The following is a 26,915-nucleotide window of genomic DNA, read 5'->3' on the forward strand; positions in this document are numbered from 1 at the left end:
GAAGAAGTGCTAGATTATATTTGAATGAGTGGACATGAGATTGTAAACAAGTTGATAATTTGTTTGGAAAAAAATTTTAACGATGTAAATGGGAGCGGGAGACGTGAGGGAGTCCAAAGAAGTGATGAAACTGTTGTAATAGAAGTAAGATCGTTTATTATGTGTGCATTTATATTTAAAAACCTTAATAAATATTTATTTAAAAAAAAAATAAGAACCTGGGGATTGGTGGTGGGACACCGAGGAGAGGTCAGAGGGAGAAGAGTGGGAGGACTTGTTGGATGCTGTAGGGGCAACAGGATTTAGTGAGCAGGGAGAGCCTGTGACAAGGAGCAATTCAGACTCAGATGCTGAAGCAGAGTGCGGGCAAGAGGCTGCAGAAGAATCCTGGGAGTTTTCTGTCTTACTGTGACAAACTCCCCTCTCCCTTAGTCTCCAAGGACATGAAGAACGATGTGTGGGGTGGATTAGATTAGAGATTAGATCCCAAAGATCTGGGACGTGGTAATTATACTAATCTACTCCAGTGGGAGGCAAATATTGTTGATTTATATTTTCCACCCACCCATGCCAACATATTCAATAGTAAACGATGTTGAGAATCGCAGTCAAAATATCATTTGTGGAGTGTCAGGTTGGCTACTTTTCTTCTAACTTTTCTCTAGCCATCGCAATTAGTTTAAATGAACATATTTAATTCCAGTTCTGGAAGATGAACAATCTCTGGCTTTGGCAAGCAGCTAGGGAAGAAATCTATTAAGTTAAGAGGCAGCGGCTGAGAAGACCTCTCTGCAAGCCTTTGTGGGGCTCAGTTTGGTTTAAGTTACAACTGGGCAACATCTTGGTGTCTATGGCGTCAAGCGCTCTGGCTTTAGGCAACCAGCCAGGGGGAGAAATCTCCAAAGTTAAGAAGTAGTCACTGAGAACACCTCTTTCTGTAACTTTGTGGGGCCTGAAATGGTGGGGAGCTACAACTGGGCAACAGCTCTGTAACCATAATGTCAAATATCATCTCTCCATGTAACTTGATCCAGTAACCTCTCATGCAAATTGTGAAGGACAGCATGACATTTTGCAGAAGTCTGTGGGGGACCTCTTAAATTCATAAGGAGTTAAGTGCATGACTCATTGTGGCCTTCTGTACCACGCAGAGTTCTCTATATATGTTTCTGTACACCGTGTCACAAGCTCATTGTAAATTATATTTTGAATTATCACCTAACCAGGAATAACCTTCTGTGTTGTCTCCATATATCTTGGGGAAATCTCCCCTATACACCTGAGAGGACGCATAATGATGATGCACAGTCTGTTTTCTTCTTTTGGTGTTCTGTTGGCTCAGATACTTTCTCTCCCAGAAATTACTGGGACCCGAAAAGGTAATTAAGAGAAATTTATCCTTTGACTTACAGCTTTTCAGAAGTTCCACCTCAGTGTTTTCACGTTATCAGTCACTCTTATTTTTTTTCACAGGTTTACCAATTCTGACAAGCATTTCTGTGGTCATGCCATTGCTTCAGGTCTTTCTACTGCCCTTACTTCCTGAAAGTCCTAGGTATCTCTTCATTCAGAAGGAGGATGAAAGCAATGCAATAAAAGGTACTGGGACCTCTAGGTATGGGCACCACAAAGAGCTGTGATATCCCTTCAGGCTGAAGAGACCTCAGGCACCTTTGGCCTGTTGCATAATTCAATCTAGGATTATCAGATCATTTATGTTGATAATCCTCTCATTAATAGAGGGTCATCAACAGCCTTTCATAACAATGCACATACAACTGATATATAAATGTACTTTCCTTTCACACAACTATTTAGGGTATAATAATAATAATAATAATAATAATAATAATAATAATAATAATTTATGTATACCCCAACCATCTGTCAAACATTAAAAGCTTCCCTAAACAGGGCCGCCTTCAGTTGTCTTTTAAAAGTAAACTAGTTGTTTATTGCCTTCACATCTGATGGGAGGGCATTCCACAGGGCGGGTGCCACTACCGAGAAGGCCCTCTGCCAGGTTCCCTGTAATTTGGCTTCTCGCAGCGAGGGAACCACCAGAAAGCCCTCGGAGCTGGACCTCAGTGTCCGGGCAGAATGATAGGGGTGGAGATGCTTCTTCAGGTATACTGGACTGAGTCAATGGTCATTCAATGGCTACTTGCAGTGATGGCAGTAGTGTCAGAGTCAGTATACCTCTGAATAAAAGTTGCTGAGTATCATGAGTGGAAGAATGTGGCTTCAAGCTACAAGAAATGAAATTCCGAATTAAACGTTTGGAAAAATTTTCTGACAGCAAGAGCTGTTCGGCAGTGGAACAGACTCCCATGAGAGGTTGTGGGCTCTCCTGCCTTGGAGTTTTTTAAGCAGAGGCTGGATGGCCATCGGTCATGGATGCTATAAACATGATGATCCAGCTGGAGTGATTCAGTGCACTATGTTTAGGCTCTGGAATAGAAAAATAGTCTGCTTGTTTTTTTAAATCAAGTTTTCAAAATTGCATGGAGATGTGTTCTGGGGTAGGGGGAGTGGGGGCATCGTCGTTATGTTGATTGTCTCCAGTAATGTAAAAGGAAGCAGCTAATATCCTTTGTGGCATGTATGGAAGTATGAAAAACAAGAGGAATTCTAGGAACAATGAAATTAACAAAAAATACTACACACATGATGTTGTGTAATAGTTGAAACAATTACAAATACAGAAAGTATCCCAATACAATTTCCTCAAATACCACAAATTTTTATTAAGAGATTCCCAAGATTGCTTCTATATGGTTCTGAATTACTCCCAAGCGTTCCAGAGAGATTAAACCCTCCTGACTTCCCCTTTCCAACTTCCTTTCAATCAATCTGCTTATTTATTTATTTTAGAAGTCACCCTTTTCAAAATCTAATCCTCTCTGCCTCTGTTCACACCCAGTACTGAAGAAGCTGCGAGACACTAGCGACGTGGAAGATGAGATAGAAGAGCTCCAGCTGGAGGACATAATTGAAAGAGACGAAAAGAACATGGATTCACTTAAGCTAATGATGACCCCAAGCCTAAAATGGCATGTCATCCGCATCTTCATCTTGATGGGTGGAGAGCAGCTTGATGGCCTCAATGCGGTAAGGAAAGCAACATCCCAAGTTGTTAGGAGGTTCAACCATGTAACATGAGAATGTATTTCACAAAAAGGTTCAGAAGCACCAATTGTCACTGCTTGTCTCTGGGAATGGTCCATGTTGATGTACTCAGAGGCCTGCTCTGTTTTCTAGATTCTATTTCAGGGATCAAGACTATCTAACCACCCTTAAGGGGAGGCCTGTGGCACATCTGGTGTTGGTGAATCCCAGTTCCAATCAACTCTAGACAGCATGGCCAGTGATATATATCCTGACAACACCCAGGGTGCCTCAAGGTTTCCATCTTCACCCTAGTGGATGTCAGGGACTGACTGAATGAGGAGGAGTGGTGGAAACCACCTGACCAAGAGCCCCCCACCCCAGGAAAAATGCAGAGGAAGAGGATTTAGATCTGGGATCCTGGTGGTGAACAAATGGACACACCTCAGGGGAGGGGAAGAGCTGGGGAGTACTGGAGACTGGGAGCTTGGAGGAGGAGGAAGAGGAGGAAACAGGCAAGTGCCACAGCACATAGCTAAGACAGGAATCAGACTTAGCAGTTTCATCACAGAGCCACCCTGACAGATTTTCTGCTGACAGCCTGCGTGCCCCTACTCCCAGAACAATGCATCTATTGCATGTTACCGAGCACAGAGCCAGGCAGAAACAGAGAAGGCTCACCGTAGACAGAGGGAGGGGCCTGACACAGAGGGATAGGGAGTGAAGTGGGAGGTACAAGCCAGTCTGAGCAACTGCTTCAACTAGACAGTAGCAATCTCAGAAGTCTCCATGTGTTCTCTGTTCTGCTTCCTTAATTTTAAAAAACTGTAAGTGAGCTGTGTGTCACTGTCTTTCTCTGCTCTGTGAATGACCTGACAGTGTATCTACTGGGAAGATGGCATTGCCTAGGATAAGGGCAGACTATGGTCTTTCAGATTTCAGTGTCGCCCTGTGCAAGGTCAAAATTCACCACCACTACCCACCTCTTGTTTTCCACTGTGTGAATGCACTACTTCATAGTTGTAATGCCCTGCGGTGCCCTCCTCAGCTCAGCACCCAGTGTGGAGGAACTCTGCCTCTGCTCAAAAGTGTATAGATTTCACAGGTACAGAACACTAAAGGCATCAGGATAATGTAGAATGAGGCATCACACAGTTGGACAGATTGGAATGATTCCCTTAAGTTTCTGAAATGTTAATTGTTTGACATCTAATGTGAGATAACATGATTCCCACGTATCAGATTAACGTATGGATTGGAATGCAATGATCTTTCAGGTTCTGCACTTGTTGAAATTTTGCAATATGTTTCTCAGCTCACAAAAATGTACCAGGTGTTTAAATATGCATCGAAAAAGGAATATTTGTGCAGAAACGTCTGGTTTCCAAATTAATGCAGAAATAGTACAGAACAGATTTGTTAATGAGCACACGTGAAGTTAAAATGGATGGGAAATGAACTGATATGTCCGTTATTTGACACAACATCACCATGTCCTGCATTTTCCTGTTTCAATTGATTTTCTCAGCATGAAGGAGGAGAGGAAAATCAACATGATTGTGTTATAGAATTATGGAATTGTGGAGTTGGATGAGGTTCCAAAGGTCATCTAATTCATCCCCCTGCAATGCAAGAGTCATGGCTAAAGAGTCCCAGACAAATGACCACAAATTCCTGCTTTAAAAGTTCCAATGAAGGGAACTACCACCTTCAGAAATACTGTTCCACTGTCAAACAGCTCTTACCATCAGAAAGTTCTTTCTAAGAATAAAATAATAGAACTGTAGAGTTCTTAGGGTTCCAGAGAGTTATTTAGTCCAACACACTGTAATCTCAATGAAAGGATCTATGACAGATGGCATCTATGTGGGAGATATGAATGGAGTGGTATCAACTAACATGGACAAGTCACATGGCCAAAATGTAATGAAAGACGGCAGACTACCTAAAACATTCTTTGAAATGATTGACAACATGGACTTGATCGACATCTGGAGAACAAAGAATCCCCTAGGAAGAGAAGGAACATTCTTTTCTGAAGCCCAACTGACATGGACAAGAATCGACCAAATTTGGACAACTAGAGGCCTGGCGCCCAAGATAAAAAAAGTGGAAATCTGCCCAAAGACCTGCTCCGACCATAACGCTGTCAAGATGGACATGAGATTAACTCCAACCGGCTCCTTCAGATGGAGGATGAATGACAATTTGTTTAGAGACCAGGACATTATTAAAAAGGCCCAAAAGGCTTTGAAGGATTACTTTGAGATAAACCTGAATACTACGGTGGAAAAAAGAACTGTCTGGGATGCAAGTAAGGCGGTGATGAGAGGGTTTCTGATTCAACAGAACACAATTAAGAAAAAAGCACAGAATGATAAGAAAGATAAGATTTTGGAGAAAATTAAGGAAGGTGAGAAGAAGTTAAGATCGAAACCGAAATCAAAGGAGATTTTAAGAGAAATTAAATACTATCAAGCACAATATTCAAAATTGATAAATCAAGAAGTGGAATGGAAAATTAAGTTAATGAAACAAAGATCCTTTGAATCGGCGAATAAATGTGGAAAGCTGCTAGCATGGCAGCTGAAAAAGAGACAAAAGTTAAACACAGTAACAAACTTAGAAATTGAAGGAAGAAATATTCAGAACCTGGTGGAAATTAGAAAGTGTTTCCAGAGATACTTTAAACAACTATATACACAGGGGCTGCAAAACGAATTAGAGATAGAACAGTTCTTAAAGAAGAATGGTCTACCAAAGTCGTCTCTCAAGAACAGAACAATCTTGAATTATAAAATAACACAATTAGAAATTGAGGAGGCCATTCAAAACATGCAACTGGGCAAATCTCCAGGGCCAGATGGGCTTACCTCCAAATATTATAAGACATTGAAAGATTATTTGGTCCATCCATTAATGGAGGTCTGCAATGAAATTATGGAGGGGAAAAAGGCACCAGAGTCGTGGAAAGAAGCTTTCATCACATTGATAACCAAATTAGAATCTGAAAAGACGCAACTCAGAAATTACCGCCCCATCTCCCTTTTAAACGTGGATTACAAAATATTTGCGGACATCTTAGCAAGAAGATTCAAAAAAGTACTAAATGAAGTAATTCACAAGGACCAAGCAGGTTTTCTCCCAGGTAGACATTTGTTTGCCAATACAAGGAATATTATTGACATTTTGGAACTTTTGCAAACAAATATTAATACAAAAGCTGTCTTAATTTTTATAGATGTGGAGAAGGCCTTTGACAACATCTCTTGGAAGTTTATGAAGAAAAATTTGGAAGGAATGGGAGTGGGACGGGGGTTTCATAATGGGATAGAGACAATTTATTCAGAGCAAAAAGCTAAATTGATAGTTAACAATGTGGTGACAGAAGAGTTTAAAATTGAAAAAGGAACACGACAAGGTTGCCCTATATCCCCTTTATTATTTATATCGGTCCTGGAAGTGCTCTTGAATATGATTAGAGGAGACCGGTTGGTGGAAGGTATTCAGGTCGGAGCGAAACAATATAAACTGAAAGCATTTGCAGATGACCTAGTTTTGACCCTACAAGAGCCAGAGCCTAGTACGAAAAGGGTACTACAATTGATTCAGGAGTTTGGTCGGGTGGCGGGATTCAAACTTAACAAGCAGAAAACCAAGGTTTTGGAAAAAAATTTGACTCCTTTAGAGTCAGAAAGGTTTCAGAAAGAGACAGAATTAAATGTGGTTTAAAAAGTAAGATACCTAGGGGTAAACATAACAGCGAAGAACAGGAATCTATTTAAAGATAATTATGAAAAATGTTGGTCTGAAATTAAAAGGGATCTAGATGTATGGTCAAGATTGAAACTCTCCTTGTCAGGACGTATTGCTGTTATCAAGATGAATGTACTGCCAAAAATGATGTTTCTGTTTCAAACTTTGCAGATAGTGGATAAAATGGAGTGTTTCGGGAGGTGGCAAAGAGATATCTCTAAATTTGTCTGGCAGGGCAAAAAGCCCAGAATTAAGTTTAAGATATTAACTGACGCTAAAGAAAGAGGGGGCTTTGCCCTGCCAGACTTAAAGTTGTACTATGAATCAGCAGCTTTCTGCTGGTTGAAAGACTGGCTACTTCTCAAAAACACTGATGTTCTAGATTTGGAAGGATTTAATAACGCGTTTGGTTGGCATGCATATCTGTGGTATGACAAGGTTAAAATACATAAGGCTTTCAAGAATCATGTTGTCAGAAAATCAGTCTTTAATGTCTGGTCAAAATATAAGGACTTATTGGAAAACAAGACCCCAAGGTGGTTATCACCAATGGAGGCTAAGGCCCCGAAAAGACTCAATATGGAGGCCAAATGGCCGAAATATTGGGAAATAATAGAAAAAGATGGTGACAGTTGGAGGTTGCAGAGTATGGAGAAACTAAAGGGGAAAGTGCGAGATTGGTTACATTATGCTCAGATTAAAGAAACTTTTAAGTTAGATAAAAAACTAGGATTCCAGGTGGAAAAATCAAAGTTAGAAACAGAATTGTTAGAACCTAATTCTAAGATACTTTCAAGAATGTATAACTTGCTGCTAAAATGGAATACATAGGATGAAACGGTCAAATCAGCCATGATAAAATGGGTACAGGACATAGGTTACAACATTATGTTTGCTGACTGGGAAAAGTTATGGACCACCGGTATGAAGTTTACGGCATGTAATGCCCTGAAAGAAAACATTATGAAAATGATATACAGGTGGTACATGACCCCAGCCAAGCTTGCAAAGATATACCACTTGTCTGATAATAAATGTTGGAAGTGTAAAGAAGCTGAAGGAACATTCTTTCACCTCTGGTGGACCTGTCCTAGAGTGAAGGCTTTCTGGGAAATGATATATAATGAGATGAAAAAGGTATTTAAGTATACCTTCCTTAAGAAACCAGAGGCCTTTCTTTTAGGCATTGTCGGCCAGAGTGTGCAAAAGAAGGATCGAACCTTTTTTATGTATGCTACAACAGCAGCAAGGATACTCATTGCTAAAAGCTGGAAAACTCAAGATTTGCCCACACTGGAAGATTGGCAGCTGCAACTGATGGACTATATGGAACTGGCTGAGATGACTGGCAGAATCCGAGACCTGGGAGTAGAACTGGTGGAGGAGGACTGGAAGAAATTTAAGGATTATCTACAAAAACATTGTAAATTGTATGAATGTTAAGAAAGATGTAAGATCTGTAATAATACGGCTCCAATAAATTAGTAACAAGGATTACAAATTTGAACGTAATTGAAAGAAAAGACAAATTTTGGATAAACAGTTTTTTATAACTAAGATTCAATAAGAGAGTGGTGAGATATTAATATTGGAAAATTTTATTATATAAATTAAACTAAGTTAATAATTTGCTGGCAAAATTTATGAATTTAGAAAGCAGGAACAAGAGTCGTGAGGAAGTCCAAGGAGGTGTATGAAATGTGGATATCGGAAAATGTTATGTTACTTGTGATGGGATTATGAGCTACTTGTGCGTAAAAGTTCAGTCCCTCAGATCTTGGGCATGTTTCTCAAGACTCTGTGTACAGCGGAGCCCCTTAAGCATGACTCCCTTAATCGCTGGCAGAATCCGACAGTGGGCGTTTACGGAAACGACTTCAGCATAGAAGCTCCTTAACGGAAACGCGTCGTCTGGACTCTCGGCGTGACAGTTTCCGGCGAGGAGTGGGTGTACCCATAGGAGGTCCTGAGACTTCTCCACTGTTTTCGCTGGAAGATTCCTTGAGCCAGTCTGGTGCCTCACTCTCTCTCTGATCTCCCACACTCCCCCTACTGGTGCCTTCCCCCGCTGCTGAGTCTCTCCTAGCTTCTGAGAGCCCCTCCACCACCTGCCTTTCCGATGGCAGTTCCCTGACATTACTATATGTTTGTATTGTTAAACAAAAATTTAATAAACATTATATAAAAAAAATATGACAGATGGCATCTATGTTTAATCAGAACCCCCCTTTTATCGTCAAATATTTAAAGGGCTGTCACATCTAAGGTGGAGCAAGCTTGTTTTCCGCTACTCCAGAGGGTAATACAAATAACCCATGTTAATAGCTGCTTACCTCAGGGCTCCAAGGGGTGGGCCTTTGCTGTCTGGCGTAGCCATGCCACCAACACCAGGGGCGGTGGCATGGTTTGTGTGGCCAGAAGGGGGTCAATTAAGCTTCACGTCCAGTTGCGTGAATATGAAGTGACAGGGCCCCAGGCCAAGGGCCAGTCAGGAGGGTCCAGAAGCCTTGGGCATGTGTGGAGTGATGCCTGGGCTCTGGTATTTTTACCCAAATACTCCCAACCTGCCTTCCATGCTCCAAGTCATGGATTTCTTCACAAGTGAACATATCCTTTACATATAGTGCTACTTCTCGTTCCTTCCTGTTTGATTAGTTCATACCCCTCAATTACTATATTCCAACCATGAGTCTCATTCCATTAGGTTTCAGAAATGCCTATTATATTATATTTGCCCTCCTGTTTTAAGAGCTCAAGTTCATCTTGTTTCTTCCCCATGCTCTGTGAATTAGTATAAAGAAAACTGAATCTACAAATAATTCTTTCCAGCTGCTTCCTTCTGTTTCTGATGGTAAGGGCTGTTGACAGTGGAATAGGCTCTCTTGGGAGATGGTGGACTCTTCTTCCTTGAAGGTTTTTAAACAGAGGTTGGATGGCTACCTGTTAAGAATGCTTTAGCTGAGACTCCTATATTGCAGGTCGTTGGGCTACATGACCCTGGAAGTCCTTTCCAACTCTGCAGTTCTATGATTCTATGTCATATATTTGTTTTACTCTACTTTTTGGGCAATGATGCATTTCAGGGGATTCCTAGTTAAGATCATCATTTTAGACTTAGATTTTGCAAAGGAGGAGGCCCAGTCAGGAGTCTCTTCTCTTTGGTCCCTTCCAACGCTACAGTTTTATGATTAGATGTTGAATTATTTTTCATCTTTGTCAGTCACTAAAATTAAGTCAAGCATGGCAGGCATATGTGGAAAACGACAACTCTGAAACACAGGACTTGCTACTTAAAGTGTCGAGTCAATTATACAGAGGAACCTAAATTAAAGGACTTCTAGGTTAAGAGCAGCTGACATCCAGAAAAGAACAACAGCAACCAAAATAACCAGAAAACGAACTCTAGGATTTCTCAGAATCCCAGGTCACCATCATGTGCTTCTTCCCCTCACCTAACACTTTTTATTGTGATGGTCTGATTTCAGGCATACTATTATAAAGAGAGAATCATCTCGCCTACAAAGTCAGATATTGCGGAAATACATCTACTTTTGATAATTGGAAGCACTGTTTATTCCTGTGCAATTGCGTTATCGGTAAGCCTCCTCTACCTTTCCTCTCACTTTCTAAATCTTGAAAATCACTCTTCTTCAATAGACTGATCCTCACTGCAACATTCTATATCTTTTCTGCCATATTATTTTCTGTGCAGCAGCTTTCCCACTCTCCCAAAAACCTGGGAATTGTAGTTTTATGGGGTTTTCTAACTATTCTTTCTAAGACAGGCTTGTCCAAAGTCCGTTTCAGGGGTCTAATCCGGCCTGCCGGTCAGTTTAATCTGGCCCCTGTGGCAGTTTATTTCCTGAGGTAAAATCCTAAAAAAAGCTCAACAGCTTCAATCCTAAAGAAAGGTCAACAACTTGGTTGGCCCTTTGGTCGTCCCTCACGCATGTTCACTTCATCAAATCTGGCCCTCTTTGAAAAAAGTTTGGACACCCCAGTTCTAAGAGAAGCCCTTAGATTTAAACAGATTGCATGGCTCCATGCTCTACTTGGAACTGTCCCAAAGGGTTTTTTAAAAATCACTTTGCATGTGCGTGTGTTAGAAGAAGCAAGAGCTCCTGTCTTTATGTACTTTATTCTGCTGCATTAACTATTTCATCAATATACTCTAAGGGGGAATTGCCTTTTTTAGCCTAAATGGCCTACTGTATGGAGAAGATATAATAATAATAATAATAATAATAATAATAATAATAATAATAATAGTTTTTATTTATAACCCGCCCTCCCCAGCCAAGGCCGGGCTCAGGGAGACTAACAAGCAATAATAAAAACGAGTTGAATTAATACAACTTAAAAACAAGATTAAAATACAACATTAAAATATTGAAACATTAAAATATTAAAATGCAGCCTCATCACATGAGGAGAAAGGAAAAAGAAAAAAGAAAGAGGGGGAGGGAATCAAATTGGCTCCAAGCCAAAGGCCAAGTGGAACAACTCTGTCCTACAGGCCCTGCGGAAAGAAATCAGATCCTGCAGGGCGCTGGTCTCATGAGGCAGAGCATTCCACCAGGCCAGAGCCAGTGTTGAAAAGGCCCTGGCTCTGGTTGAAGCTAATCTAAATTCCTTAGGGCCTGGGACCACTAGGGTGTTGCTATTTGAGGCTCTCCATGGGGCATACCGGGAGAGGTGGTCCCGTAGGTACAAGGGTCCTAGGCTGTGAAGGGCTTTAAAGGTCAAAACCTTTTTTGGTTTTGATATATCACCCCTATCTTACTATCATAGAACTACAATTCCTAAAAGTCCTCTGGAAAAGGGAATTAATATTAGACCAGTTTAAGTCTGTGATACAGATGTATCCAACTGGCTACAACTCTATACATCTGGAGTAGCCAACAAGCTGCTCTCTAGATGCTGTTGGAATACAACAAGTGCTTTATTTCTATGAAAAAGGTGTTGGTACACACCATGCCCCCTATCTCTCCCACCTCCACCCGGCTTCCATTTGCATGCCCTCCTGCTTGCTCCCTCCCCCTTTGCCTGAGACTGTTTCTGCCACTGCCACCACTTCCTGCAGCAGCAGGCACAGACTCCCAGAGGCACTTTGTCCTCCTACTTCACCGTTTCCCACAGTGGCACTTCGGCGCGACCACTTTTACGATCATCAAAGCGTACCTGGCAATCATAACAATGTAGCGCCGTAGCGCCTCTGCTATGGTGAGACCTTCTTACGATTGCCAGGCACCTTCCTGGAAGGCATTTTGGCAACTATTCAACTTTAGTCAGGCCACACCTGGAATACTGTGTCCAGTTCCGGGCATCACAATTTAAGAAAGATGTTGACGAGCTGGAACGTGTGCAGAGGAGGGCAACTAGGATGGTCAAGGGTCTAGAAGCCAAGCCTTGTGAGGAACAGTTGAAGGAGCTGGGTATGTATAGCCTGGAAAAGAGGAGACTGAAGGGAGATATGATAGCCATCTTCAAGTAACAGAAGGATGGAGCAAACTTGTTTCCACCTGCTTTGGAAGGTAGGACTCAAACCAATGCCTTAAAGTTGCAGGAAAGGAGATTCCAACCAGACAATTGATTATTTTCCCCCCTGATACTAAGAGCTGTTCGATAGTGGAACAGTCTCCCTCAGAAGGTTGTAGACTCTCCTTCCGTGGAGGTTTTTAAGCAGAGGTTGGCTGGTCACCTGCCAAGGAAGCTTTAGCTGAGATTCCTGCATTGCAGGGGGTTGGACTGGATGACCTTAGGGTTCCTTCCAACTCGTAGATTCTGTGATTCTATGATTCTAACTGTAAAAGGGTCTCACATCAGGAAGTGGTGGCAGCAGGATGGTGGGGGAAGAGGTGGTACATACAGCCTCAAAAAAAGCCCTGAAGACAACTTACACCATTCCTTACTATTGGCCCCGATAGGTAGGGTCGATGGGAGTTGTAACCTCACTACACATGAAAGGTATTTTGTTGGCCAAACATGCTACATATGCTTACCTGGGATCAGAAGGGCTTATCTCTGAGTGGATATGTAGAGGATTGCATTGTAAGTCTTAGCTTCAGGTCCTTTTTCATTTAAGAGCCTTGACCCTCGACTGTGGTTGTCTAGACACAAATTCAGTATGCCACGCTTCAAAATCTGCTGTTCATGTATGCATTCATTCTCAATGAAGGGTGTGAATAAGCCCCAAGTAACTCTGCCTTAAAAAAAATAGCAACTGTTTACTGTTTTGCCCTATGCTGCCTCTGCTTTGATTTGTAATTCAGGTTCTGGGCAAAACTGTCCAAAACAAAGCTCTCCCATTACCCATTTGCTATAACAGGGAACAAAAATAATAAAAAAAAAATCAGATGCCAATTTTCCTCTTTTGACCAAAATTATGAAAATTTATGGAACAGGAGCCCCTCCAGAGTGAATGAAGCCTGTTTTTTGACTACAGCTCCCATCATCACTAGCTAGCAGGACCAGTGGTCCCAAACCAGCTGGAGGCCCTAGTTTGGGAAACACTGTTTTAATGTACTGTTGTAACACCTAGGGTCCCTCTTTCTTGTCTCTATATTCTCTAGATGTATCTGGCTGATTCTAAGGGGCACAAGTTTCTGCTTCTCGTTGGCTCTGGGATCTGCATCATGACCTGTATCATGTTAACCATGTCACTGGATTTAATGGTTTGTAGTTGGTAGATTTCGAGCTGAGAATCATTAAATAGTTTGTCATTTGGCCCTGTCCCCCTTCCATCTTTAATCTGTATCATGCAAAAACTCCAAAGCCCATGTTTATGTTGGCTGTAGATGTGACAGGACATTTCTTTAAGAATAATAAAAACAAGGCATACGAACGGAGGCATGGACATGCTTCTGATTGGTACATCTGTAGAAGGAGACTCGAGAGAAAAGTTGCATTGGATTTTTAACCTTCAGCTGAATTTTGTACAAAGTCTTTAAGTGAATGAATAAGAACATAGTTTCCCATTGACAGATGTTTCCTGTGAAAGTTACACAAATGTTAGATTCAGAGGCAAGAGAGGCCTCCTTCATTCTATGGGTCAACAGTCAGTGTGGTGTAGTGGTTAAGAGCGGTAGACTCATAATCTGGGGAAACGGGTTCGCGTCTCCGCTTCTCCACATGCAGCTGCTGGGTGACCTTGGGCCAGTCACACTTCTTTAAAGTCTCTCAGCCCCACTCACCTCACAGAGTGTTTGTTGTGGGGGAGGAAGGGAAAGGAGAATGTTAGCCGCTTTGAGACTCCTTTGGGTAGTAATAAAACGGGATATCAAATCCGACAGTTCTATGGAACAAACAGTGGTAACTGGAAATATGGGAGCTTACCTCACAAATGTCCCGTTTCGAACGAGACATCCCAGATTGACTCTAGTTTCACTAGAACGTGGGACCCAAAGACACAGGTTTTTTTGGTCCCACACTGTGGTGCGAGTCAGTTGACTCGCAGCAGAGTGTGGGACAAAAGAACAGAACGGCCGATGTACTTATGGAAGCTGGTGCCACACTTCTGGGATTTAACCCAACAGGGACCCAAAGAGTGCAAAACCAAAAGGGACATATCCTTTGGTTGCATGTTCTTTTGTTTCCACACCTTCACTGGCTGTCCCCCACCCCACCCCCGGCACTGCTGGTATGCAAGCGGGCAGCAGGTGGCAGGATGGTGGGGGTCTGTATGTGTCCCAAATTGCCCTCCCAAAATGTGGGGGGGGTGGAAAGTAGTATGTGTGACAGCCCTTTAGGTGTTGCTGCATTCCTATTCCCATCAGTCTCAATCAAGCATGGCCAATGGTTAGGAAAGTTGCGTGGCAAGGTCCTGAACCCTCCCTGATTGTAGAATAAAGATACTTGACACCAGAATTTAGGGTAATGGGCTGAAAAAGGCCACAACTTTATTGGTTACAGAATGTGAGTGGTATTGGCTCAGGCATTGGAACCAATGACTATATCTGACTCCTGCCCACCTGCAGGGAGTCTAATAAGGGTTAACCACCGATAGGGGGAGCCCTGTTGATGCACATCAACTAGGAATTTCCCCAGGGTCACTGATAGGGGTCGTGCTATCGGACACCCCCCCCCCCGATTACTTTAATGGAATACCCTTGAAATACGAGGGGTAGGTGATGGCCGCCACCCCCACCAAATACTCCAATGCCTTACCACCAAATCTTACAAAGTTGTGAGGATTTGCTACAAGGTAGGCGAAAAGCCAAGTGGCTGGTGCCAATTTGCCAAGTGGAAAAAATTCCTACCAGGCCCCTTCAACAGGCAACCAACTGAGGTCCATAGCAAGGTCAAAGGATAAGGACCTAACCTTAGGGAGGGAGGGAGAACTGCGCAAACAGGAGTGAGGTAAAATAGAACGAGAGCCTGGCCGTGGCTTGTTTAAAGGGGCTAAGCCATGCCCCCCTTGGCTGAATGGACTGGTTGATATGAAATGGCACAGCCAGGAGCTCCCTGTGACTCAGAACTACCTAAGCCCCACCTGCATGGGTCGGGCTCATGATCTGCCCACAATGTTGACTCCCTGCAAGGGGAATCGTCTTTGCAAACTGTGGTCCAACAAAATATGGAGGGCACCACGAGGACTCCACCTGGAAATTTCACTAGCAGCTTGTTCACATTTAAGCTTGATCACACCTACAATCCAAGAATTGCAGAGCTGGAGGGGCCACAAGGGTCATCTTTTCCAACCCCTTGGAATGCAGGAATATTTTGCCCATTGGGGAATCCATGTTACCTCCATTAGAATTTGGCCTCCTTAGTATGCACACAGGCAGATTTTCAGTTGGAGCTGAAGACCAAATCTGACTGTTTTCATTTGTACCAGTAGGTACAAATTTCATTTGTCCCCCATCTTCCAGTAGATTCAAATTTAATATTTCACAAACAGTGCATGTGTTAAGGAATCAGTTGAGCAGTAGACATGCCTTTTAAAATAAACTGTGTCCAAAGCACACATCCAGGAATTCCCAAGTCAATATAACCTTTGCATGGGCACCTTTTGTTTTATTTTCAATCTTAAAATAAAAAAAATAGGCAAAATAGTCATTTCCCGTTCTAACACAGGAAGATGGTTCTGGTGGAAATCAATAGAGTCATATAATTTGAAATCAGCAGGAAAGCATTAATCAGGAAAATCTGGAGAAATACAGTGGTACCTCTGGTTACGAACTTAATTCGTTCCGGAGGTCCGTTCTTAACCTTGAATCTGTTCTTAACCTGAAGTACCACTTTGGCTAATGGGGCCTCCCACTGTTGCCGCACCGCCACTGTGCAATTCCTGTTCTCATCCTGAGGTAAAGTTCTTAACCCGAGGTACTACTTCTGGGTTAGCAGAGTCTGTAACCCGAAGTGTTTGTAACCCGAGGTACCACTGTAATTGTTTTTATGTATTTAATTGTTGTTGTTGTTTTAAAACATAAGAAGACAAAAATATATTGCTGCAGAGATTTTCAAAAATAGGCACTACCCAAAATAAAACTGGCATCATGATGGAGCAAGGTGCATGGGAAGGATAGTAGTCAGAATGGATGCTTCATCTCATAGGTAAAAAGAGAGAGGAAATGTGCCCATTATCTTAAGTTTTTCAAAACTTATTCGATTCACCTTGAATTGGTGGGCAAGGGGGGAGGGAATCCAGATGTTCAGGGAGGAAACTCATGGAAAATGAGCTGGTGGACAATCCTACCTTAACTGGAACACAAACATTTCAAATGCACATTAAACTCAACTGTGGACAATAAACACGACCTCCTTTCTCCAACAGAAATATATCCCACATATGGTGCTTGTAAGAAAAGTTTTGGAAAACATATTCATCTTTGGACATGGTATAGGGTCAGGTAAGTGCTTAGATGATATTATTATTATTATTATTATTAGTTGTTGTTGTTTAGTCATTTAGTCGTGTCCAACTTTTCGTGACCCCATGGACCAGAGCACGCCAGGCACTCCTGTCTTCCACTGCCTCCTGCAGTTTAGTCAAACTCATGCTGGTAGCTTCAAGAACACTGTCCAACCATCTCGTCCTCTGTCGTCCCCTTCTCCTTGTGCCCTCTATCTTTCCCAACATCAGGGTCTTTTCCAGGGAGTCTTCTCTTCTCATGAGGTGGCCAAAATTATTATTATTATTATTATTATTATTATTATTATTATTATTATTATTATTATTATTACACCACCCTTCATCCATGGATCTCAAGGTGGTTCACAACATAAAAATACAAGATAAAAACATAATATGCACAACGTATGTTAAACACATTTAAAAGGCTATAGAATGTTAATCAGCCAAAGGCCTCATTGAAGAGGAATGTGTTTTTTTCCTGGAAACTAGAACTTGGGTGTCATTCTTCAAGAAACGTTTCCGCTTTCAGTGTTCCAACATAGGTTATTTATATTTTTAAGTTCAATGTTCAGGAATGCATGGAGGCTCTGAATACTGAATATTACTGCAAAAGCTGAAAAATGCAGGTTATACATAGTTCCATTAACAAGTTGTTTCAAAACCTGTGCAATCCAGGGAAAGCATTCGGTCAGGAGACAAAAGTGCTAAGTGACTAACAATGCTATAAAGGCAGATATGGTGCTTGCTGTGCTAGAAGGACATGTTTGCTTATTTATGGTCTTTGCATTGTGTTCTTTAGATGATGTGAAAGATATGAATGCAGTAGATAATCTAGTGAGTCAAATAAAATAAAATAAAAGTGGCATTCAATGCCCTAAATCATTTCTGTCTACCAAGGTTCTATTTCATCTGTAATTGTGGTAGAGCTGTTCCTTCAGTCATCCCGGGCCTCAGCATTTGCGATTGCAGGATTTGTGCATTGGCTCAGTAGGTTTCTTATAGAATTCATATTCTTTTACATTGAGGTGAGTCGTTTTGAATTTCCGTTTGGTCGTAAGTGCGGTAAAAAAAGCTCAGCCCCTTATTGCACCATTATTGTTTCCCCAAACCCACAAATGAAGCCATACCCTTGAAGTTATTTATTTGCCATGATTTCTACCCTTCCCCCAATCCAGCCAGTGTGTTTTGTTAAAGTTGAACGTTAAATCATCTCAGGAATCTGCATATTTTCCAGTCAGGTTCAGTGCAGTGGTGGAGAAACTCTGCCCTTCCAGATGTTGCTGGACTGCACCTCCCAACATCCCTGGGTACACCATCCTGAGATCATCATCATCATCATCATCATCATCATCATCATCATCCCCTGCCCATCTGACTGGGTTGCCCCAGCCACTCTGGGTGGCTGGTATATTAATTGAATTAATAATAATATCCATGCAAACACCAGCACCTTCCGCTCTGCCACGAATTGTTTAGTCATAGGAAAGAGATATATTCTGCTGGAAGTGGCACAGAGTGGCTGGGGAAACCCAGATGGGTGGTGTATAAATAATAAAATTATTTATTTAAGGAGAGCAACTCTGCAGGTGCTTCTCCAGAGGAGGACCTGCCTGTAATCTCTGCCTGCATTGTTGACCCACACAGTCAAACACTTTCATGCGCTCTTTCAGTGTCCCGGACAGAGCCCATGGTGCCTCTTAAGACAAGAAAGCCATAGCTGGCTTCTTTGGGTGGAATTGCCGATGGACTTGTAGCAAGCAAGCAGGAAGGAGCCAACCCTGAATGTGCACAACAACGTAGAGCAAAACAGAGATAGGTCAACCTGGGTTAGGTGGGTGGGGAGCTGGTCCAAAATGCCCACTGATCTTAAACTGCAACTTGTGGCAAATTTCTGGAGGTCTGGTCTTGAGCTCCTTGAAGGGTAAACTCCAAAAGAAAATGTGTGTGACAAATAAATAACCAAGATTCTGTTTCTTTCTTTCTTTCCTTCCTTCTGCCCCCTTTTTGTTCCATCGCTAGGCAAGTATGGGAGCCTATATCTTCCTTCTCTTCTGGCCTGTCTCTGTAGCTACCTTTTTCGTTATCTTCAGGATTATACCAGAAACAAAAATGAAGGCCTTTGTACAGATCAGGAGATCCATGCTGATTCCGAAGCCCAGGAAGAAACATACCAAGAAGAGGAACATCAATTAAAAACTCAGGAAGCATCCTATGCAGTTTATTTCGTTGTTTGTGTATATATTAAATAGCTTTTTTAAATAAATGAAATTATTAAAAGAGCTGTTACTGTTATTCTTCCACTGTCTGAAACTGTAATCATTTTGATAAATAATGATGATAGTAGTCTGTGCTTTATTTAAAGAAAAATTTAGTCAAGGTGGTGGGGGAAATGAGAAGAGAAGACAGTTCTGAGATGCAGGACTCACTGCTTAAAGTGTTTAGACAATTATAGAGGTGAAACTAAAGGTAAATATTTTCTAGACTGAGAGTAGCTGACATCCAAGTTTAAGTGCAGAATTTAAAAGCAGAAAGAGAACTGACCAGATTCTTCAAGGGCTCAGAACCCTGCCAGTTCTTCAGTTCATCTAATAATTTTTATTATGTTTGTCTGATTTCAGGCTGCTATTATATGGAGAGACTCTATTGGTTGACAGGGCCGAAACTGGAGATAGTTCAGCTGGGTTTGATAAGTTTTACCATTATTTATGGGACACTGGTGGCGCTGTGGGTTAAACCACAGAGCCTAGGACTTCCTGATCAGAAGGTCGGCAGTTTGAATCCCCATGATGGGGTGAGCTCCCGTTGCTCGCTCCCTGTTCCTGCCAACCTAGCAGTTCGAAAGCATGTCAAAGTGCAAGTAGATAAATAGGTACCGCTCTGGCGGGAAGGTAAACGGTGTTTCTATGCGCTGCTCTGGTTCGCCAGAAGTAGCTTAGTCATGCTGGCCACATGCTGTACGCCGGCTCCCTTGGCCAATAAAGCGAGATGTGATGGGTTAAGGGGCTGCTTGTGCATAAATGGTTGAGTTCTCAACTCATGCAATCAGTTTCTAAACTCTCCCAGTCCGCGGAGCCATGGATGCATGGCTACCTCAATCGCTGACAGAATCCGTCAGTGGGCGCTTCCGGAATTTACGCCAACATAAGAGTTCCTTAACGGAAACTCTCCTTCTGGATTCTCTGCGTGACAGTTTCCTGCGCGGAGTAGGCGTCCCCAGCGGAGGTCCTGAGACCTCTCCACTGTTCTCACTGGAAGTATCTTGGAGCCATCCCTCCGACTGAGTTTCTGCAGGAACTCTCTCTCTCCCCCTGCTGGTTCCTTCCTCAGCATCCGAGGGTCTCCTAGCCTCCTTGAGCCCTTCCACCACCTGACTCTCCGATGGCAGTTCCCTGACACGAGATTAGCGCCGCAACCCCAGAGTCGGTCACGACTGGACCTAATGGTCAGCGGTTCCTTTACCTTTACTTTACCATTATTTATTGCTCTACAACTGCATTGGCAGTAAGTCTCCTCCACCTTTTCCTCGTTCACCTCCTAAGTTTTGAAAAATCATTCTCCTTCAAAAGACCAGTCTTTTATAGACCAGTATGTAACCACACACACACACAGTGTACAATTTAAAACAACAAATAAACAGTGCAATAAAAATTGATGGTTTAAAATGCACAACTCACAAGCCATTATGTTACATATAAGAAGAATAGACAAAGTGAGGCTGCCTATAACACTGCCTGTTACCTTCTGAAGAAATTTGGAGCATCAGTGTAATGTGAACATTGGGTTAAATTGCACAGTCTTTGAGCTCATTTTTGAGTTAGCACATCTCTTCACACAGCTGGATGTTCTGAGATAAGAGGCCAGGTGCACTGGGTTACCATAGCAACAGAGCAGAGGTCAAGTGTATGACTTTTCCGAGTGAATTCACCCTCCCGTTGGTTCCTTACTTGCCTTTTCTCCAAATTAATCCCCTGCTCCAGTATTGAGCTGTTTCCTTTTGGAGCAGTTACTTTGGCAGCTGTTTCATTGTGGTTGGCCTTTTCTGCATGATTTCTGACTCTACAATATTGTTTTCATGCTGTGGTGGCCAGGTCTGTACATGGTATTGCAGGTTTGCTTGCTCCACAGGTTTGTCTAATGGCCTTATGATATTGGCAGTTTTAATGTCAATCCCTTCCTAGTAATCCCTAACAGAGTGAATTCACCTTTTCTACAACTGCCACATATTGGGACAACATTTTCATTGAGCTGTCCACCATGACCCCAAATGCTTTTCCATGGTCAGTCACAGACTCTGATGAGTTCGGCCCCTGTTAGTGTACATCAGTGTTTCCCAGCTGTTTTTGGACTACAACTCCCATCATCCCTAGCTAGCAGGACCAGTGGTCAGGGAAGATGGAAATTGTAGTCCCAAAACAGCTGGAGAACCATGTTTGGGAAACACTGGGGTATATATTAAATTAGATGGGGAAATTGCCCCAATATGCATCATTTATACGTGCTTTATACTGACAGATCATCATTGTCGTCGTCATCACCATCATCCGATCAGAATTTTGTGAAAGCAAGCTGATACCACTTCAGCAAAATTTGTTCATCTATATGCTTGGTAATCCTTATATATTTTTTATTTTTATTTTTTAAAAATGAATTTCATTAGCTGTCCTGGAAGAAACATAAGTCAACCAGTGAGTAATTCATCAGATCTCTCAGCCTTATCTTTGTTTTCTCTAGATGTTTATCGCTGATTCTAAAGGGCACAGGTTTCTTCTGCTCACTGACTTTGGGATCTGCAACATTTTCACTGTTCTCTTAACCATGACCCTGGAACTGCAGGTTTGTGATTGATGGCATTTAGAGTTGAGAATGACTTTGACCTTGTTCTCCCTCTCCCTGCCATCCTACCCATAATATGTACTACAGTAGGTAACAGCTCCAAAGTCCATGGAGAAGTTGGCTGTAGCTACCACACACCATTTATTTCTTTTCCTTTTCTGTTTCTAAATTATGCACATGAACTTAGGTTAATTTAAATGGATGTGCTTCCTAAGTGAGAAAAAAGTTAGTTTTGATTTTAACATTCAACTGAACTGAACCTTATTTTTTTGCCTCTCCTAGAGAACTAGTGCAATACTTGTTACTGATATCAATGTAGTTTCTGAGTCTTGCTGTTGTTTTTCATTTTCATTTTATTTTGCTTATGGCTGAGACTGTAACTTCATTATTTTATCAAACTATCAGGGATGTAGTTTGGGGTCTTTATTTTTTGTTGGAAATGTCTATATGATATCGCTAAGGTTTAGCTCCTTCGTGGATCACTGCGTTGTCATGGCGAAGGGGCTTGAATAACTCAGAGAAGCTATGAACCATGCCGTGCAGGGCCACCCAAGATGGACAGGTCATAGTGGAGAGTTTTGACTAAACGTGATCCACCTGGAGCAGGAACCGGCAAGCCACTCCAGTATCCCTGCCAAGAAAACCCCATGGACAAAGACAACAGGCAAATAAAAGTTATGATGCTAGAAGATGAGCCCCTCAGGTTGGAAGGCATCCAACATGCTACTGAGGAAGCGCAGAGGACAATTATAAGGAGATTCAGAGCTGATGAAGTGGCTGGGCCAAAGCCGAAAGGATGCTCAGTTGTGGATATGCTTGGAAGCGAAAGGAAAGTCCAATGCTGTAAAGAAAAATATTGCATAGGAACCTGGAATGTAAGAACCATGAACCTTGGTAAGCTGGATGTGGTCAAAAATGAGATGGCAACTATAAGTATTGACATCCTGGGCATCAGTGAACTAAAATGGATGGGAATGGGAGAATTCAGTTCAGATGACCATCATATCTACTACTGTGGGCAAGAATCCCATAAAAGAAATGGAGTGGCCCTCATCAACAAAAGAGTGGTGAAAGCTGTACTGGGATGCAGTCTTAAAAATGACAGAATGATCCTTTTAACATCACAGTAATTGAAATGATGAATAAAGTCGTAGTCATTCAAAATATCAGAAAGTATCAAAAATCATTCATCAAAACGACTAATACAATTCACAGGGTCTCACAGGGAAGGACTTGTACAGTAGCAAACTACACTGAGAATTCTCAAACATCAAGAAATAACACTATTCTGTCCTAATGGTTTTTCCAGATATATATGTATGTATGTATGTATGTATGTATGTATGTATGCATTTATATGGATTCTACCTCAATGATACAATTTACATAAATGACAAAAAAGGCCACCAAAGAAAAGTAGCCTGTGTTGATTTTGCCTCAGTTCCACGGCAACCTTCTCAAAATGGCTTCCACAGCAAATCATTCAGGAAAATGAAATCCACAGGTCCACTATAACATAACATACATAACATACATAACATACATAACATACATAACATACATAACATACATAACATACATAACATACATAACATTTAACCAGACAATGAAGTTATAGTTTTCAGAAACACATTTTAATTTTTTAAGGGAAACAAGGGCGTAATAATAATAATAATAATAATTTATTATTTATACCCCGCCCATCTGGCTGGGCCTCCCCATCCACTCTGGGCGGCTTCCATAAAAACCAAAAATACAGTAAAATATCACACGTTAAAAACTTCCCTGAACAGGGCTGCCTTAAGATGTATTCTGAATGTCAGGTAGTTGTTTATCGCTTTGACATCTGCTGGAAAGGCGTTCCACAGGGCGGGGGCCACTACCGAGAAGGCCCTCTGCCTGGTTCCCTGTAGCTTTGCTTCTCGCAATGAGGGAACCGCCAGAAGGCCCTCGGCGCTGGGCCTCAGCGTCCGGGCAGAATGATGGAGGTGGAGACGCTCCTTCAGGTATACTGGACCGAGGCCGTTTAGGGCTTTAAAGGTCAGCACCAACACTTTGAATTGTGCTCAGAAACATACTGGGAGCCAATGTAGGTCTTTCAAGACCGGTGTTATATGGTCTCGGCGGCCGCTCCCAGTCACCAGTCTAGCTGCCGCATTCTGAATTAGTTGTAGTTTCTGAGTCACCTTCAAAGGTAGCCCCACGTAGAGTGCATTGCAGTAGTCCAAGCGGGAGATAACCAGAGCGTGCACCACTCTGGCGAGACAGTCCGCAGGCAGATAGGGTCTCAGCCTACGTACCAGATGGAGCTGGTAAACAGCTGCCCTGGACACAGATTTGACCTGTAAGGTAAGGTAAAAAAAGGTAAAAGACCCCTGGATGGTGAAGTCCAGTCAAAGACGACTATGGGGTTGCGGCGCTCATCTCCCTTTCAGGCCGAGGGAGCTGGTGTTTGCCCACAGACAGTTTTCTGGGTCATGTGGCCAGCATGACTAAATCACTACTGGAGCATGGAGGACCATGACGAGTGCCAGAGTGCATGGAAATGCTGTTTACCTTCCCGCCACAGCGGTACCATTTATTGACTTGCCCTGCTGTGCTGTCAAACTGCTAGGTTGGCAGGAGCTGGGACCGAGCAACGGGAGCTGATCCCGTCATGGGGATTTGAACCGCTGTCCTTTCGATCAGCAAGCCCAAGAGGCTCAGTGGTTTAGACCACAGCGCCACCCGCTTCCCTTCTCAAGGGTGTAGGGCCTTACAGAAAAGGAGGTATCCTAACTGTACTGAGGTAAATCATTTTTCTCTTTTTACAATGGACTAACTGCCCATCATTGTTGCTGCTCATCATTGTGGCTGCACACAAACACACACACACATATGGTACAATCTTTTATTTAATGGCAGCAGAATGAATGAATTAAACTTTATTTGCATCAGCCATCAGCCATAGCGACAAAAGAACATTGCGGTATAAACAAGAAAACAAACAATGATCACACCCCATCATAGGAAAGCAAAAGTTTATAGGCTTATAGGCAAGAGCTAAACAGAAAAGCAAATATCTCCATCTATGAAGGACCATACCCTGTCCAAATTTCAGCAACACAGGATTCACACTGGTTTGCACTGATTATTCAAGGGATGGTAGCAAGCAAAGGTTGTATAATTGGCTAATAACATTTCTAATTCCTAGACTGATAAAAGATTATAAAGCAGGTGTGGTTTTTTACAAAAAGATCTTCAACACTTCATCCTGTTTTCTTTAATTTTATTCAATCAGGAAGCCTTGACACAGTACATTGCAACTTTCCTAACCATGAAATGTTCCATCAGGTATCTTCTGCCCCTCTTTTTTAGTACAAAATATGCTCTCAGCACATGGTATTGACTGTAATGTACTTTTTGTATTTCCGTGTTACAGGAAAATGGCATCTATATGAATGTATGAAATGTGAATAAAAATCTAATGCAGAGGCTTATAATTTCTTATTTTATGCTCGTAACTATTATGTACTTAACTAATACCTGGGGACAAACCATATATACAATTTGTTTATTAAGGGTACTAAATTTTGCTTCTAAAAGCAAAATTTCTTTTTTTAAATGATATTTATTAGAAGTTTCAAAAATTACAGAAAAAAGCAAAGGAGAGAACAACAAAAAATTAACAAAACATACATAACAGTACATCAAAAAAGGGAAAGAAAAAAAACACACACACAAACCAATACACCAATAACAATTTAAAAAAACCACACACATCCAATATTCTATATCTCCATCCTTCATTTACTTGTTTCACCGACCTCCTCACACCTCCCTTTTTGTATTCTAGTTTAGTTATTTATTTCAGTAAATTCTTTCCATCTTTCTCAATTTTTATTGAGTAATTTGTCTTAGCAGTCTAACCAATTAGTTAACTCAGCAAATCCTTTCCATCTTTCACTATATTCTGTCATTCAATTTACCTTAATTTATTTTAACCTTATCCTACCATAAAATACCTTAAAGCTTAAAACTTAATATTTATTTGTACATAATTCCTTATATCATTTCTACTAAAGCCAAATATTTTCATTCCAACATTTTTCCTAACGCTCATTAATTTTACACTAATTCCCAAAATATTTTTTTAAAAAAAGTTTTCTTCCAATCTTCCTCCAGCGAAGCAAAATTTCAGAAAGATACTTGCATTAATTTCCCCACAAGGGTAACCAGTATGGTTTGGGGATCACTTGCATTTTCCGGTTTTAGTTTGTTTGTTTTGTTTGTTTGTTTGTTTGTTTGTTTGTTTGTTTTTACTATTTGGAAATTCCTAAAAATGGCTGTGGATTGCTATTTCTGAGAGAAATGAACAAACTATTCAGACATGGTAACCATTTTATACTGGTTTTAAACCAATAGGTCCAGTGACTCTTGTCTTGGACACCCTTACATTTAGATTTCAAGGTGGAAACATAAAAAAAAACAGGTGAAGAAATTTGCAAGCAAGTTTTTCCCTTTTGATGGCAATGAATCCTGCCAGAATTCCAGAGAATAACTGCAGGGGTGCAACCATTGGAGTTTTGAGGTCTGTAAATCAGCTGTCAAATCCATTTCATCCTCAAAGGTGTCTAGCACAACAAGCAAACTAAAACTCTGGGCCCATTTTTCCACAATTTGTCAGTGTTCTTACCTAAGGGTAACATGTCTATGTCTATGTTTATGTCTATGTCTATGTCCATGTCTATCTATGTGGAGAGAGAGAGAGAGAGAGAGAGAGAGAGAGAGAGAGAGAGCGCCGTAAAGGAGATTAAGTAATTGCTTATTCCTAGGAAAGGAATATGTTCTAATTCGGGGATCAACTGATCAAACCCTTACTAGCAAAATGTGGGGGGAATCTGAAGCCTCCCATATTAAATACCTTCTGAAGGATAGGTCAAATGATATTGCACTGACTATGGCAAAGTCTCTTTCAGAGGTTGCAAGAAACCAAGACCATCATGCTCTAGACAGGATTGGGCTGACCCTATCAATGGAGGAGTGGCTAATATAGAGTTGCACCATATGCTCGCTGGTAAAAGAGCCTCCGGTTGAGAAGACCAGGATTGGCAGGGAAAGGCAGTGGTTAGAGCATGGATACCCAGCATGAGAACTGACATGTTCCCCCCCCCCCAAAAAAAAACAGCTCTCTATTTTGAAACGTGAAACGTTGGAAGCTACATGAGATGTAGCATTTGTATAAAGCAATTTACCATCACTTCCAGGACATCATATTGTGATCCTCAGAACCACACTGGAAGGTGGGTCACTATGATTCAGCCCATCTTGCAGGTGGAGAGAGAATGTAGTCTGTCTAGGGCCACCTATGCAATCATGCCAG

General features: G+C 41.7%; 1 protein-coding gene across 4 annotated transcripts in view; it reads left to right on the forward strand.

The window, feature by feature from the left end:
* Window positions 1-18,999, forward strand: part of LOC309348682 (solute carrier family 2, facilitated glucose transporter member 5-like) — a 31,270-nt gene extending 12,271 nt beyond the window's left edge. For 3 of the 4 annotated variants that reach the window (XM_081874312.1, XM_081874313.1, XM_081874315.1), the window contains exons 6-13: window positions 1,227-1,379; window positions 1,474-1,599; window positions 2,924-3,111; window positions 10,350-10,460; window positions 13,437-13,538; window positions 16,640-16,715; window positions 17,618-17,745; window positions 18,740-18,999. In XM_081874312.1, coding sequence (XP_081730438.1) covers window positions 1,227-1,379; window positions 1,474-1,599; window positions 2,924-3,111; window positions 10,350-10,460; window positions 13,437-13,538; window positions 16,640-16,715; window positions 17,618-17,745; window positions 18,740-18,913 — 1,058 coding nt within the window. In that variant the 3' untranslated portion in view covers window positions 18,914-18,999. The remainder of the gene's footprint in view (window positions 1-1,226; window positions 1,380-1,473; window positions 1,600-2,923; window positions 3,112-10,349; window positions 10,461-13,436; window positions 13,539-16,639; window positions 16,716-17,617; window positions 17,746-18,739) is intronic. The other variant, XM_081874314.1, reaches the window with a different exon arrangement.
* Window positions 19,000-26,915: the final 7,916 nt, after the last annotated feature.

Source organism: Podarcis erhardii, assembly GCF_964252035.2.
Source record: "Podarcis erhardii genome assembly, chromosome: 8".
Lineage (NCBI taxonomy): Eukaryota > Metazoa > Chordata > Lepidosauria > Squamata > Lacertidae > Podarcis > Podarcis erhardii.